Source organism: Podarcis gaigeae (genome assembly GCF_964106915.1).
Source record: "Podarcis gaigeae genome assembly, chromosome: 1".
In the NCBI taxonomy this organism is placed as follows: Eukaryota; Metazoa; Chordata; class Lepidosauria; order Squamata; family Lacertidae; genus Podarcis; species Podarcis gaigeae.
The window spans coordinates 51,064,598-51,079,869 of record NC_139678.1 but is presented as its reverse complement, the minus strand read 5'-3'; the positions used below and the strand labels follow the sequence as shown (position 1 = coordinate 51,079,869).

General features: G+C 43.7%; 1 protein-coding gene across 2 annotated transcripts in view; it reads left to right on the top strand.

Moving 5' to 3' along the window:
* CREB3L1 (cAMP responsive element binding protein 3 like 1) overlaps positions 1-14,072 on the top strand; it is a 79,961-nt gene extending 65,889 nt beyond the window's left edge. Inside the window, exons 7-13 of one of the 2 annotated variants that reach the window (XR_014567270.1) lie at positions 1,342-1,400; positions 3,996-4,064; positions 7,211-7,310; positions 8,350-8,470; positions 11,513-11,777; positions 12,543-13,246; positions 13,696-14,072. Coding sequence is in view for 1 of the 2 variants with exons in the window: in XM_083751476.1 (XP_083607602.1) it covers positions 1,342-1,400; positions 3,996-4,064; positions 7,211-7,310; positions 8,350-8,470; positions 11,513-11,777; positions 12,543-12,579 (651 nt within the window). In the remaining variant the exon portion in view is untranslated. Of the gene's footprint in view, positions 1-1,341; positions 1,401-3,995; positions 4,065-7,210; positions 7,311-8,349; positions 8,471-11,512; positions 11,778-12,542 lie in introns of both variants that reach the window. The other variant, XM_083751476.1, reaches the window with a different exon arrangement.
* Positions 14,073-15,272: the final 1,200 nt, after the last annotated feature.

Here is a 15,272-nt window from a genome sequence, read left to right as displayed (position 1 = left end):
GCTGTCAGGAGATCTCCAGCCCTGATAGAGGCATAATTTTTCAACTGGAAAATTCAGGAACTGAGTCTGGGAACTTTGGTGTGCAAAGCATGAGCTTAGCCACACAAACACATGAAGATCCTTTGTATACACCATCAGATCATTGTGCTCTGTGCTCTGCTAGGGACAACCATCCAGCTAGCTCTGTGCTCTGCTAGGGACAACCATCCAGGGTCTCAAGCAGAGGATTTTATTTATTACAAGGGATTGAATTTGGAACCTTATGCAGGCAAAGTGTGTGTACTCTACCTCTAGCCTACGGGCCTTCCAAAATTGTGACACAGCAGCCAAATTAGGGCTGATCAACTGGACTGAGTAGGAAACCTTAAGAGCACACCATACTTTTTAATGCATCTTTTCTTGCAAGACCTTCTGATTATGATTATGAAAATAGACAATCGGGATATAAATTAATAAATTGTTGCCGTGTGCGTCTCCCCATGACCACAGTGGGCAAGTGACATAGGAGGAGCACAGAAAACAGAAGTCCAGCTCACATGCAGTTCCCATTTCAGCTGGCGCAAGAACATACGAAAGTGCTCTGGGGAGTTATGTAGTGACAGGGCCAAACTAGATATGACACAGAAAATCTATTTACAGGTTATCTTCTGTATATGTGTGTGTGTGCGTGCGCGTGCACACACACACACACAATTTTAAAAGAGCAACAGGGTTCTTATGTGAGATTGGGGCTGTGATGCTGGGAGAGGGGTCTTTAACTCTTTCCTCCCATGCCATTCCCCCAATTTATATCACACACAAGGTAACCATTGAGGGTTTTGTCCAGCAAAGGGAGCAGCACCTTGATGTGGGGTAGAAAGGGTTAACTCTCCCAAGTGCTGTGACCCTGATCCAAATTGGGCTTCTCCGTGGCTGCTTTTAAATTCTAAAAAAACCAAAACGAAATGTGGGTGATTCTGTTCACATAACATTTAGTTTGACTTTGACCCCTTGGAACAGCCTTCCCTACCCACATACTTCCTAGATAAATTATTATTATTATTGGAAGTTTTTAATGTTTAATGCTGTATTGTGTTTTTAATATTTGGCCGGAAGCCGCCCAGAGTGGCTGGGGAAACCCAGCCAGATGGGCAGGGTATAAATAATAAATTATTATTATAATTATTATATTAGCTGTTTTGGACCTCCCATCATCTTTGACCATTGGTCATGCTAGCTGGGGCTGATGGGAGTTGTAGTCCAAAACACCCAGAAGGTGCCAGGTTGGAGAGTTACTATATGGGAATTGTTCTTCAGGAGGTTAAATTAGCATTTCTAACGTTGGTATTCCTCATTCCTTAGATTTCTGCACAGGAGAGTCGCAGGAAGAAGAAAGAATATGTGGAGTGTCTGGAGAAAAAGTATGTTCTTCTCTCTGAGCTCCCATGCTACATTAACTCTGGATTTGTAAGATCAGTAGTTTCTTTTGTACTTGGCAGCATCATGAGAATTACTGGAGCATCGTGACCCTCTTGCAGAAGTGGCACATTCTCTTAAGTCTCTTCCCTAATGCGTCCCTGCTTTAGGAAAGAGTCGTGCTGTTGACAAAGTCTTGAATGTAATGATTCAAGAAGTCCACCTGCTACCCAGAGAGTAAGATGCACATCTAATAAATAAATGCATGAAACGATATGTGCTTAACAATATCACTTAAATCGAACGTTTCACCATGTAACAATTATGTAAATGAAACTCGAGTGCCAAGGGAGAAAGATTGTTCTCCACCAGCCTGTTCAAAAACCCTTGAGCTTTCCCAAGCACTGCAAATAGCTTAATAAAGATGGAAGGAGAAACCCGAGTTGTTATAGCACAAATTCCTTAGTTCCTGTTCCCATGAAAGGAATTTGCTGCTGGGTGAGATGTCCTTGAATCTGTGTCCTTGAATTCAATAACAAATGTGCTATTCTTCGTGGATAGCCTGGTACCACCATCTCACTGATCCTCATCCTTGAAAAAGGGAGTGGGAGGAAGAAGCGTGGACCAGTGAATGAGGCAGTAGCTTTTGTTACAATAAGCATCCATGAAGCTTACTGGATGACTTTGGGTCAGTCACCATCTACTTAGCCTAACCTACTTCTCAGTTCCATAGTGAAGGTAAATGCAATTAGAATTGTAAAGAACTTTGTATATAGAAAAATGCTATATGGGAGATAACAATAGTTTCTTGCAACATGTTCTGCACAGTGGGCACCATGTAAAAACAGCAGGAATACTGTACACCTTGATGTTACCATTAATGGTTGTTTCTTATTGCATTTTGTTTGTTTTGTTGTGAACGGCCTTGGATCCCCCACCCCCAATTGAAGGGTGGCATATGAATCTGAATAAGAAAATATAAAATTATACTTCCTACAAACAGGGCTTATTCAGCCCTGATTTCTGCGTTTACAGCTGCAGGATTGGTTTAAGGGTTGCCATATGTCCTCTTTTTCCAGGACACACCCTCTTTTTCATGCATTTGTAAAATGGGAGTTGTCAAAGTGATTCAAAGTAGAAGTTGGCAAATGTGTCGTCTTTTTTTGCTCTTCAAAATATGGAAACTCAATATGCTCAAACTGTCTTGCCCTGGTGAGCAACCTGGCAACTGAATTCTGCACTAGCTGAAGTTTTGGAACTGTCTTCAGAGACAGCCCCAAGTATAATGCATTGCAGTAATCTAGGTCACCAGAGCATAGACAGATGTTAGGCTACCCCTGCTCAGATATGGGTGCAGCTGAGCCACCAGCTGAAGCTGATGGAAGGCATTACGTGTCACTGAGGCCACCTGAGCTTCAAGCAACAGCAGTGGACTCAGAAGAATTCCAAAGCTATGTACCTGTTCCTTCAGAGGGAGTGCAATTGTATCAAGAGCAGACCACCTTCCATTGATCTTTTCTAGGGAACCATCCACTAATAATGCCTAAGTCTTATCTGGATTGGCTCTCATCCACTCCTTAACCAACGCAAGACAATGGTTGAGCACATCCACTGCCACCCCTTGCAAATGTAAAGGAGAAGTAGAGCTGTGTGCCATCAGCATATTGCTGACAACGTACTCCAAAATTCTCAGTGGTTTCATGTAGATATTAAACAGCATAGGAGATGAAATCCAACCCCGAGGAACCCCACAATGAAGGCTCCATGGGGCCAAATAGCACTCCCCAAGCATCACTCTCTGGAAATGACCATTCAAGTAGGACTGGAACCACTGCAAAGCAGTGGTGCCCACCCCACCCCACCCCAAACCCAGACATCCACTCCAGAAGGATACCATGATTGATGGTATCAAAAGCTGCTGAGATGTCAAGGAGAATTAACAGGAACATGTTTCTCATCTCTCTCCCAACAGAAGTAATCACACAGGGCAACCCAAGTAGTTTCTGTACCAAAACCAGGCCTAAAACACCAGTTGAAATGGATCTAGAAAATCAGTTCCCCCCAAGAGTTAAAAAAAAGTGTTTCTTGTTATGCAAACAGCATCTAAGAGGAATTCTGAGCAGCCTTGGGACTGGAGTGGGAAAGGAAGGTTAACATTCTCTCTCTCTGCCACAGTCTTGATAAAATTGCCTTTCCAAATATGTTATTTGCATTTCAGGGATCTCCAGAGTGGCACCAGTGCAGCTTCTCTTGAAATGCAAATAGCAGCAGCAGGACCATATGCACCTGAAAGTAAATCCTGTTGAACCTAAAGGGGGGGTTACTTATGAGTAGGCACGTGTAGGATTGTGATGTCAGAGAAGCTATTATGTCAGGACCATTATAGGGACAGAAGGAGTTAAAGTTCCCCCCTACTCTAACAGTTTAGGGACTTCTGAAGCTTCCTTGCTGCTGTTATTTACATCACAAAACTGTGAATGTTACCTGCAATTCATTGCTGCATCTAGGTTGGCTCTTAAGGATTAGATTTTGGAGGTGGGCGTGGATCAGGCTGATGGATTTCTTTATTTTTAAAATGGGGCTTGTTTTTACTTCTCCAGGGTTGAAAGTTATACATCTGAAAACAATGAACTGTGGAAAAAAGTAGAGACCTTAGAAAATGCAAACAGGTGAGGAGAACCCACATTTGATCTTTGACTGAAGGATGGTGCCAAGCAAAGGGAGGTCAGGGGAAGGCTGGGAACAAAAAGAGAAGAGGTTTTTTGGCGGACTTTGGCTTACCCCGAAGTATAACTTTTTCATTTTTCCAGTAGCAGCAGCTAGTCAGCTGGGTTTGGTTAGCAAATGAGGAATGTTTGTGTTATGACAGCCAGGAAGGAACTTTTGACAGATGGAGGTGCAGATGGGGGCACCTCTGAGTGGACCATTTCCTGCCTCTCTCTCAGTAGCCTGCCTGGCCTTGGGACCAACTGGTTGACAGCTGAAGTGAAATTAATTGTAGATTGGTTTCTAGGGAGAGTGCTTGCCAAGGTCAGGTAGCTATAAGCTGGAATCATTATCCTGGGAAGCATTCTATATAGTCAAGGGTGTGGAACAGGCCATGGTGAACAAGAGTCAGCAACCAGGATGAGGGTTAAATGGGGCTAAGGTGAAGGGAGCAAGGAAGTCAGTCCTGGCTCAGTCACTGAAGTTCACCAGCCAAATGTCCAGATTAGAACCTGATCTCTTGGGAGGGTTTTACGGGGGGGGGGGGGGGACACAACCAGCTGAGCTCAGAGCCAATCAAGATGCCTGAAGGAACAAGGGACTGTGTGGAGTTCTCCTTTTTCCCCAGGCCTTCTATACTGACTGAGTGGTTGAGGCTCTGACCTTTGGTTACATTAAATGAAACTCTCTTCTATGTTCTTTGAGGTGTGGAGAGTGTTACCTAGAGACATGAAAGCTTAGAAAAGAGTCTAGCAGCTACAAGAGGAGCAGTTTTAGAGGAGTTCTTATGGCAGGCCTGTTAGCAACAAATAGGCTGGGAACAGAATGCTAAACTGCTGCCCCCAAATTCAAAGGCCACATCTGCATGTAAAGCACATGGCTTCCTCTTAAGAATCCTGGGAACTGTAGGTCTGAGAGGGGGAAAGTACAGTTTCTGGGATTCTTTGGCGGAAGCCATGTGCTTAAAATATGTGGTGTGGATGTGATAGCTCCTTAGTCCAGCAGACTGACCCCAGCTTGTGCGTTTCCCCCTCTGTTCATAATCTGGGGAGAGTTGTCTCTGTACGGTTCTGGTTTAGGTTTTGGTGTGGTGCCACCCCCTCCAAGGCACTACACTTGCCATAACAAAGCAGCAGATATCGCCTCATGCTGTGAGCTGGGCTTCTGCCTGAAGAATCCTTGAGGCCCCCTTATCCCCGTCTGGCAGAATATCTGTCCAAGGAATTTGTTTCCTTTGATGCTTATGGAGAAGACAAAATATCCGCTTCATGTAGCAATGGGAGAAGACAACAGGAGGGACCGGGAGTTTTGCCTAGCCTCCCATGAAGGGCCAAAACAAAACAAAGTCACAGCACATAAAACATATGCAAAAGACAGCAGGTTTGGGGGCAACACCTTCACATCCTAAACTAGGCTACTGTGCTCTAGTTTCACTCTTTTTCTCCACGCATGCCCACTGGCCGGAGTCACATGAATAGCTTTTTCAGCTTTACAAATGTATTATCCACACCAAGAGGTGCTGAGAAGGAAGAAGGACCCAGGAGTACAGATTTTTCTTTATAGAGGATTAACTTTCTGTCAGGGGAAGACAATGTTGTGCCATCAAGATATTCTGGATAACAGCTCCCATCATCTCCAGCATAACTAACAGTCAGGAATGATGGGAGCTGTGATCTACAACATCCAAAGGGAACCACATTGGCTACTCCTGGTCTAGGTGAGCAATGCAGAAACAGGACCTGGTCTTCTCTTTCCAGCATTCCCGTTAGTCACAAACAGTATGGGCTTATTTGCCCTCTGAAATGCACCCAAATTTCATCCGTGGGCAGAATTAAGGCATTCCTTTGTGAGCAGCATATGTATGAATAGTGCAGGAATAAAGCACCTCTAGAGGAGCTTCCCAGAATGGTTTGCTTAATGTCCTTTGTAATCAGCCTTAGATGCTGCCTTTGCAGGCTCTTCCCATCAGGCACAGAGCTTTCTGTAATCTGCAAGACTTCAACCAAATGGGGGAAACTATCATCATTGACCCTGTTATCTAGGACCTATCCCCTCACTTAATCTTGCCAGCACACTTGACCTTGCACTTGAGCTCCCTGCCCTCATTCAGAGACTCTTTGTCACACTCATTTCCTCTGATTGCCTAACAGCAGCTTCTGACCCTACCTTTGTGGCTTGATGCTGCTCCCTAGAGACCCTGGAAGTGTTGAGCATATTCTCAGCTTCTCTGTAGCTAAAGTAGCTATGTTGGTGGTTGGTGACTGCCATCTGCTGGGCAATTTATGAACCCTTGTGTTCAGTTTATGAACCCTTTCTCCCATGAATTCTGGAGTTCCGTTTATTGTTGGTTGTATTTGGAATAATAGATCTCACCCGTCCTGCTCCCTCCCGTCTCACTCTTCTTTCCTCTCTGGTACTACTGTTTGTGTGCATTAAAGCAGGTATTCTGAAATGGTTCCCAGGTCTACGTACTCTAATCCAGCTCTAGTCTGAATCCATGGTTCACGATGTGCAGCAGTAATTACGTTACCGCCTCAAACTGTTCACACTGTTCTTTTAAAAGATAGCAGCTACTGGAAAAATAAACAACCCCAGCATTATACCTATGGACAAATGAGGTTTTCAGGCATTAATCCCAAAGGATATCAGCATTTTTGGGGTTTAACAAAAATAGGCATTTAACCTGCCACTGAGAATGTGCATACCCTACCATGGTAGAGCAGTTTGTAAGACAGTCTCCATGTTTAATGTTGATAAGGGTCTGTAAATAGGTAGCATTAGCTAAAGGAGCATCTCATTTGCATGACTTGTTCATATAAGTATTCTTCTGACATGCTTACATCTTCAGCAGAACATTTAATTGATTTTTACATTTCATATCTTACATTGTGCATATAGTATTTCTGGAAAAAAGAACATTGAAAGTATTAAACTCAGGGTGAACCACCCTGAGACCTCCAGGAATAGGGTGGTATATAAATTCAATAAATAACAATAAATAATAATTGAGTTTCTGAATTTGTAATGTCTGTGGATTTCTTTCTGTTTCTTTCTTTCTCTGATTTTTTTTAACAGTTTCTTTTAAATGTAAAAAATTGCTCTCTCATAGGACTCTCCTCCAGCAACTACAAAAGCTGCAAGCTCTGGTAGCAGGGAAAGTTTCTAGGCCATATAAAATGGCTTCCACACAGACAGGGACCTGCTTGATGGTAAGGTCTGCATGCTATCCATTCCTTGGTTACTTAAGCTTTATTTCTCCGTTGTGTACATATATCTCATTTTTACCCCAGGTGGTCTTGGACTTGGACAGTGTTAGGCCAGATCTGTAGTTTGTCTCCCCCAGACAAACCCAAGAGTGGCAATCCAAGAAGAAACATTTGTTACAGTTCATGTTTTGTTTAGAGTGAGACAAATCACAAGTCCTGCCGGGGGGGGGGGGGAGGTGTCAGCCTTCTATGGGCAAGAATGACATGTTTTAATTTAGTGGTCTCTGAATTTTGTTTCTCCTACTTTTCTTCTAAATGTGGTTAAAGTGTCTGTCTAGGACCAGGGACATCCAGTTTCAATTCCCACTCGGCCACTAAGCTCACATTGGACCAATTACTTTTTCTCTGCCTATTCTACCTCACAGGGTTGTTGTGAGAATAACTGGGTGGGTGTGTGGGTGTGTCATGTATGCAGCCCCAAGTTCATTGGAGGAAAGGCAGAACAGAAATGGAGTAAATAATTTGTTTTAAAACCTGAATATTCAAATGTCAGGTGGTTTGGTTTGCTTGCAAGTATCATAATGGCATTTGGGATTTTAATGGAATAAGTACAGTGGTACCTTGGTTTACAACATAATCCGTTCCAGAGGTCCGTTTATAAACCAAAACAGGTTGTAACCCAAGGCATGCTTTCGCCAATGGAGCTTCCCCAAAAAATTTATTCGTAATCCCCCCCCCAAAAAAAGGATTGTAATCCCAAAAAAGGTTGCAAACCAGGACACGCACTTCCGAGTTTGACGTGTTTGTATTCCAAAATGTATGCAAACCAAGACATAAGCAAACCAAGGTACCACTGTACACACATCTAAACTAAATACTAAAGTAAATATGTGCTTAGTAACTGAATTCTGTTGATTTTCACTGTACTTTAATAGTTTATGATTTCCTTCTTTTCTCCTCAGTTGGCCTGTGTGAACTCATGTACATATCCACACCCTTTTTGTTGACTGCACTGACTATTTCTGCCACACCTCCTCCACAGGTCCTCGTTTTGTGCTTTGTTCTGGTTCTGGGCTCCCTAATGCCGTGTCTCCCAGAATTCTCTTCAGCATCGCAGACAGTAAAAACAGCTCCAGCGTCAGACGTATACACAACCAGTAAAAGTGAGTCACATGTCATCTAACTGTTACTAAAGCGCTCTTGAAGAGCCAGAACTACCCAAGTCACTGCTGAATCCAGCCAGCCATTTCCTCAAATGCTGTAGATTATCCTTCTGTCTCTAGCCAAGGCTGCATATGTACCATTCATTTAATGCACACAACTTCTTCCAAGGAATCCTGGGACCTGTAGTTTAAGGATGCTGGGAATTATAGGCTTGTGAAAGGCAAACTACTGCTCCCAGGATTTTTTTGGGTGGAGACGTGCTTTAAATGTATGGTGTGTACACAGCCAGTCTTGTCCCTGTGGTTTGTTTTATTCACAAGAGTGTATCATTTGAACAGAGCAGTGTTTCCCAAGCTTGGGTCTCCCGCTGTTTTTGGACTACAATTCCTAACATTCCTGATCACTGGTCTTGCTAGCTAGGGATGGTGGGAGTTGTAGTCCAAAAATAGCTGGCGGCCCAAGTTTGGGAAACACGGATTAGAGTGACGCATTGCTCTTGTTTCCTGAGAGAAGTTTCCTCCAGAGCTGCTTGCTCCAGTTTATTCTTTACATGGTCCTATGGCCTAGCTGTACAGTGAAGCCTCATTTGCCCTTTAAAAATGATTCATTCTCCTTCTCTTCCTCATAGATGCTTCTTCTCCTGTTTCTCCCACCATGGGAAGTAAACCAATTAGCCAGGAAGTCTCCCTGACCTTGGAAGATAAAACCCAAATTCAAATAAACATGTGATCTTCCAGTTCATTTGTTCACTCTCAGCCTGCCTTTAAAATTGTGCTGAGAGTTATTAGGAGACGCCTACTCACAAAGCTGCAAGCCCCAGAGGTCTCTGGGAAGAGACATTGCTTGTTAAACCACTCTGATAATTGTAGTTCTGGAGGGGAATAGGGGGTCTCCCGATAATCCTCTGCACCCTTAACAGACTACATTTCCCAGAATTCTTTGGGGGAAGCCATGATGTTTTACAGTGGTATGATACTGCTTCAAAGTGCAAATGGGGCCTATATATGTCACTCCAACTCAGCCCTCTGATCTAAAATCCTTCTTTGGGCTAATGAGTCTCCCTAACACACACGGCAAGACAAGCTGGAAACAAGGGCCTGGTTCCCACATAAGCCTGTGGGCTGTACCACTTTAGATTGTACAAGGAGTGTACTTGGGAGGGGGATTGATATTATGGAATGCTTCTCCATTTTTTAAAAGTCCTGTAAATAGAGGGCTAGCTTGCCAAGGAGAAACACAGGCAGCTGCCTTGTACCCGGTCAGCCTCATTGTCCATTGAGCCCTCACATAAAGCAGCTTCCTTTGTTACTCCCTGACCACGCTAGCTTTCTCCTTCATACAAATTTCCTCTTTGTGGAAAATTAGATGTCATGGAAAAGGGAGCACATATTTTGCCTGCTTAAAGTCCCTAATGTAGCCATAAACCTGACAGTATCAATATTTCTCGGCCTAATCTATCACAGAGGGTTGTTGTGATTCCCTACTGGTGCCAGGGGATCTTGTATGCTGCTCTTAGCTCATTGGGAAAGGATGGGGGGGAATATTAAATAAGTACATAAGAATTATTTATTCAGTTGAGGCCTCACTTGCAGTCTGAAATGCTACAGTCCAGACACTGGCTTACCAACCTATCTGCTGTTCATGAGCACTAGGTCTAAGTGCTTCCTCATCTCAATTGAGCTGGCATTTTGAAATGGGGGGGGGGGGGATTAAAAATCTCCAATAACTTCCTAACAGCTGGTACCCTTTTGTTGTATACGGCCATAGGCAGGATGGTCTGCTTTAAAGCCTGGCAGCATGGAGGCCACAATCAGACCTAAGTTGTTTGTTTATGGCTCAGCCAACACTCAGTAGGGAGGCAGCTGCAATGTGTATATATTGGCCCTTGGGTAGCCAGACCGGCTGAAAGCCTTGAAGGGAGGGAGAATAGCTCTCTCTCTCTCTCTCTCTCTCTCTCTCTCTCTCTCTCTCTCTCAGAACAGATGGCCTGTTTTAAAGCCCTCAAGCAGTTGGGATAGTCTGTTTTATAGCCTCAGTGGCAGTTTTAGTAGTGCTTTTTCCTTATTGCTTTTGTATCCCAACCATCCCTTAAAAAGCTGGAACAACATATGTAGGCTTCCCATTCAAACACTGATCAAGCTCAGCTCTGTTTAAATACAGGCATGGGGCTGTGCAGAGGAAGGACTTTATTTGCTCCTTAAAGGTACAGATGTCATGTTCAAAGGTGCTGCCTTTCGCTGCACATTCTTGGCCCAAACAAAGCAGCAGCCTATAAATCACAGCTTCTGTGTGGCAACTTCACTCTGTAGCAGCCACCAAAAATCTCTGGTATTGGCCTGGTATATTCTACATACAACATCCACATGGAAGTAGCACTGCACATCATGACCACAGTGTGAAGAAGTTGTTACCATAAGGGTGTTGTTTTGCAGAAACTTATTTGGAAGGCCTGCAATATGCAGACTTGGCCCCAACTCTGGTGTCAAAGGGTTCCGCTAGTGGTCAGAAAACATTTTCACATAGTTTTGGGATGTATTATGATCACATGACACCATTTTATGAAAAATAAATGTTGGGTCCCACAGCTGGATTTTAGGAAGAATTGTTTTTGTTTCTTTGTCCTGAAATTATGGGACCTGAAAGTGGAACTATATGGGTCTCCTATGAAAACACACCCACTGAATTCACTCTAGTGAATAATATTGGACAGGTATCAGACAACTAAGTTTTCTTACAGTTGCCACTTTTTTCTGGCCTGGTTTTTTAGCCTCCAAGAACTGCATGACAAGCAGTGCAACTTTTACTCCTATGGAGATGCAGCAAATGACTGCCTCACCTGCTAGATTTCTGCTTGCTCTGTAGCTGTTGAGAACAAGAAGGGGAGAGAATGCAAAGCCTTGCAATAAGTTTGTGTGTGATAGTCAAGATGTCTCTATATTCTGTGACTGGCTTTATCTACATGCCTTGGCACATGGGAGTGGGCTGGGAACAGCCTCATGAAGTTCCTGTTCTCAGCCCTTAACAAAACTCTCCCTTTTCAGTTCAGTCACGGCGCCTTCTTTTCTACGATGAGCATGGGGGCTCCCTCGAGGAAGGCTACAGCTCCTTCATCTCTGTGGAGCATCCTGACAAGTGGGAAGCTGACCAACGCCAAAGCGAAGAACAGCGACCTCAGGAGCATGTGCACAGCCCCCTGGCTGTGGCCCATGAAACAGCCAAATACCTGCACAAGCCCCACCAGGAGGGGCCAGATCAGAACCAGACCAGCTCAGCTCTCACTAACCCCAAGAAACAATTCCAGGAGAGGTAAGCAGGTGTGGGGCTTTCATCTCTTTCCAGCTCATTCCAGCTATATTCCATCTCCGAAGTGCAACGTGGGGTCTAAGCAGGGTTGCCAACTTTAAAGCAAACCACTAACCACTACTCCTGTGCTTTTAACAGATCTGCAGGCGTCAGCCACTCATGGTGTTTATTTCCATGCCATAACATCACTGCTGATTGCAGTCTTCATGAGTTGCAAGGGCAAGCTGTGTTTTTTCTTCTCAGTTTGCAACCATCAACCTAAAGTTTCTGATCCTTCCCTGAGACCTCTTGCGTGCACAGCATAAACTCTTAACTCTGAGCTATGTTCCAGGGTTTTCCAAACTTGGGTCTCAAGCTGTTTTTGGACTACAAGCTACCAGGGATGATGGGGACTGTAGTCCAAAAGCAGCTGGAGACCCAAGTTTGGGAAAACTTGGTCCAGGCAAAGAGAACCCCACCCCACTCAACTGACAGTGAGAAATAAGGAAATAGGAGAATCTTCTGAGGAACCTCACCAGCCAACCTAAAAAATAGAATAAAGGATTTTGTGTTTTATCTGTACTTGTTTTGAGTCCCAGTTCTGGGGAGAAAGTGGGATAGAAATATATAAAATGTTGTTGTTGTTGTTGTTGTTGTTGTTTTGTTGATGATGATGATGATTATAATGAGGAGGAGGCAGCAACAGAGCAGTTATCAGAGGCCAGAGTTGCGAAATAAATAGCAGGTGACAGAATGACTGACTGGTACTTTTTTTCTTTCTTTCTGCAGAGACAGAATCTCCAGTGATGCAGCTGAATACTTGTAGCAGCTGCCAACCCTCAAGGCCTCTTCTGCCTGGATGTAGGATCCTTTAGTAGATGCCTGGTTAAGGCTGCAATTCCATGCATGCTTCCCTGGGAGTATGTCCCATTGAACTTGGTGGGACTAACTCCTGAGTAAGCATGTGCAGGATTACACTGTAAGGGGCGTGGGTTGCAACCCTAAACACACTTACTAGGGGAGAAGGTCCATTGGACTTCATTCTGCATAAACATGCATAGGATTGCACAGCACATGGGAGAGGATGTTCCATTTAGATATCTCCAAATTGGTCCTGAGTTCCGCCTCTTATACACTTGATTCCCAGTGTCAAAATTGCATTCCCCACAATCAGGGATAGCGTCTGGCAACTTGGACAGAAGCCTCAGTCAGCCCTCTAATTTACCCCCACTCACAATCACCATGGCCACTGGTTATGTTCTTTCCTCTCTCTGCAATATGTCACCAAAAGTTATCAACTTCTTGGCACACAAATCTGTACTATATAAATTTTCCCCAGCTGTGTCTGTCTCCGTGTCAGAAAAAAGCTAAATTTCTATTTTGTGACTTATTTTTACATAGTTACATTAAAAAAATGTAGAGAATTCAAAGGCAGAGACATATTACAGTTAAATGTTCAGATAAGAGAAATAGAGAAACGTTCTTCAAAGGAGGCTTTCCCCCCATTAAACATTAAGCAAAGTTCACAAAGCACCCCCATGAATCAGTTCCTCAGTGATGAGGAACACACTTGCCTTATCCCAGTTCTTGACCGATCTTTGCAGACAGTCTTTTCATTCAATTTTCTCTAGACAAGCCACCTCAAGGACTTTTCCTTTTACCTATGATTTCCCCCTTTAAAACGTGAGACTGAAGAGATGGTAGGGACAAGTGTATGTTCCTTGCATGCCCCCATTCATTGAATGTTTCCTGGTGACATTTGGGACAGATGTAAAAGTCAGCAAGCTGCAGCCATGGCTTTCCTTTCCAAAGTTTATGTAGGGATGGAGAGATCCTTCAGAACAATTCTTCTCCAGTCAAGTCCACCAGGGACCAACACATACCGCTGCAGCCTCCCCACCCCACCCCTAAAACACCCTTCTCTGTCCCAACCCAAAACCAGCATAAAGAACCACTGTTCCATAGTTAGACATGCTCCTGGGCATAGTCCATGCGTGCCTCAAGTTCACATGGTTGTACAGAGACCAAAAGCAGAAATTGTTTGTACATAATGAACCTTATTTTGTATTATTGCCAATCCCTTAAGATATTGTATTTTGGAGACTCTCAGATCCTATTTTCTGTATTGTATTTTATTAAGAGTTATTGCGAGCTTGGCCTCTATGAACTTCCTCTCTTTGCAGGTCGCTGTTTCCTCTTAGTCTAGCAGCTGTTGTTTGCCTAGTTTTCTTTTTAAATATATCACTCTTTTCCTCCTGTTACTAGCTCTGCAATTGCTTTGGAGCAGCAAAATTAAAAAAAAAAAAAGATGCAGCATCAGCTCTGTTGTTCAGATTCTTCATTATTTAATTGAGGGGTTATTAATTTAGCAAATCTCAGTGCAAGTGCAGGCCTGCCATCACTCACCGAATAATAGCTGTGCTCTCCCTTTGTGAGCAGAGGTCTCTGAGCTGAGCAGTGTTTCTCTGAGGGCTTATACAGAAATGTTAATTACTGAGAAATGATGACAGCAGCTTCCCTCCTAGATCTATCATTCTGATAGCAATACCCCGGTAGCTATTGTATTATAATAATATAATTATAATATAATATACTTATAATATAATAGATGAGGAAGAAATCTTGTTGCATGGGGACTATCCTTGCTGGTAGGAGCAAAGCATATTTGCTTTTCAAAACAAGCAAATAAAAGATGTGCTGTTATTAAATTTGCACATCGCTCTATACTCAGGGCGGTTCACAGCACAAAAAATCACAATGCAAAAAAGAAAAATAAAAGAAAAAACATAATACAGTGGTACCTCAGGTCAAGTACTTAATTCGTTCTGGAGGTCCGTACTTAACCTGAAACTGTTCTTAACCTGAAGAAACCTAAAGCACCACTTTAGCTAATGGGGCCTCCTGCTGCCGCCGCGCCGCGGGAGCACGATTTCTGTTCTCATCCTGAGGCAAAGTTCTTAACCTGAAGCACTATTTCTGGGTTAGTGGAGTCTGTAACCTGAATCATATGTAACCTGAGGTACCACTGTGCTGTAAAAACGAAAGCAAATTCCAGGCTCCCGGCAATGGCAGCTGCATGACCTGGAGGGAACACCTAGGTCTTCCTCAAGACTAATTGCTAATACAAAGCAATTTCTCAAGGAAATCAAATGTGTCTAACCTACCTCACAGGATTGTTGTGAGGATAAAATGTGGAGGGAGGAATCCAACATACACAGGAGTTCTAAAAGCCCAATAGATGTACTAAAGGCTGTGACCTTTGAAAGGTCTTCTCTGAAAATGCACTACTTCAGCCCAAGGGTGAGGGGTCTCAGCCTATGGGCCAAACGGGCCCTCAAGGTTTCTCTATGCGGCCCTTGGGACTCATTCCCAGGCCACTCCTGCTATGCAGCCATACCAGCTGGTCCCATTTCACTTCCCCCGAGAGTGTTTCTGCCTAGCTGGAATGTGTCTTTGAACCCGAATAATGCCTCTTGCTTGCTTGTCTGGATGGAGGAGAAGCAGAGCTGTACAAAGGTA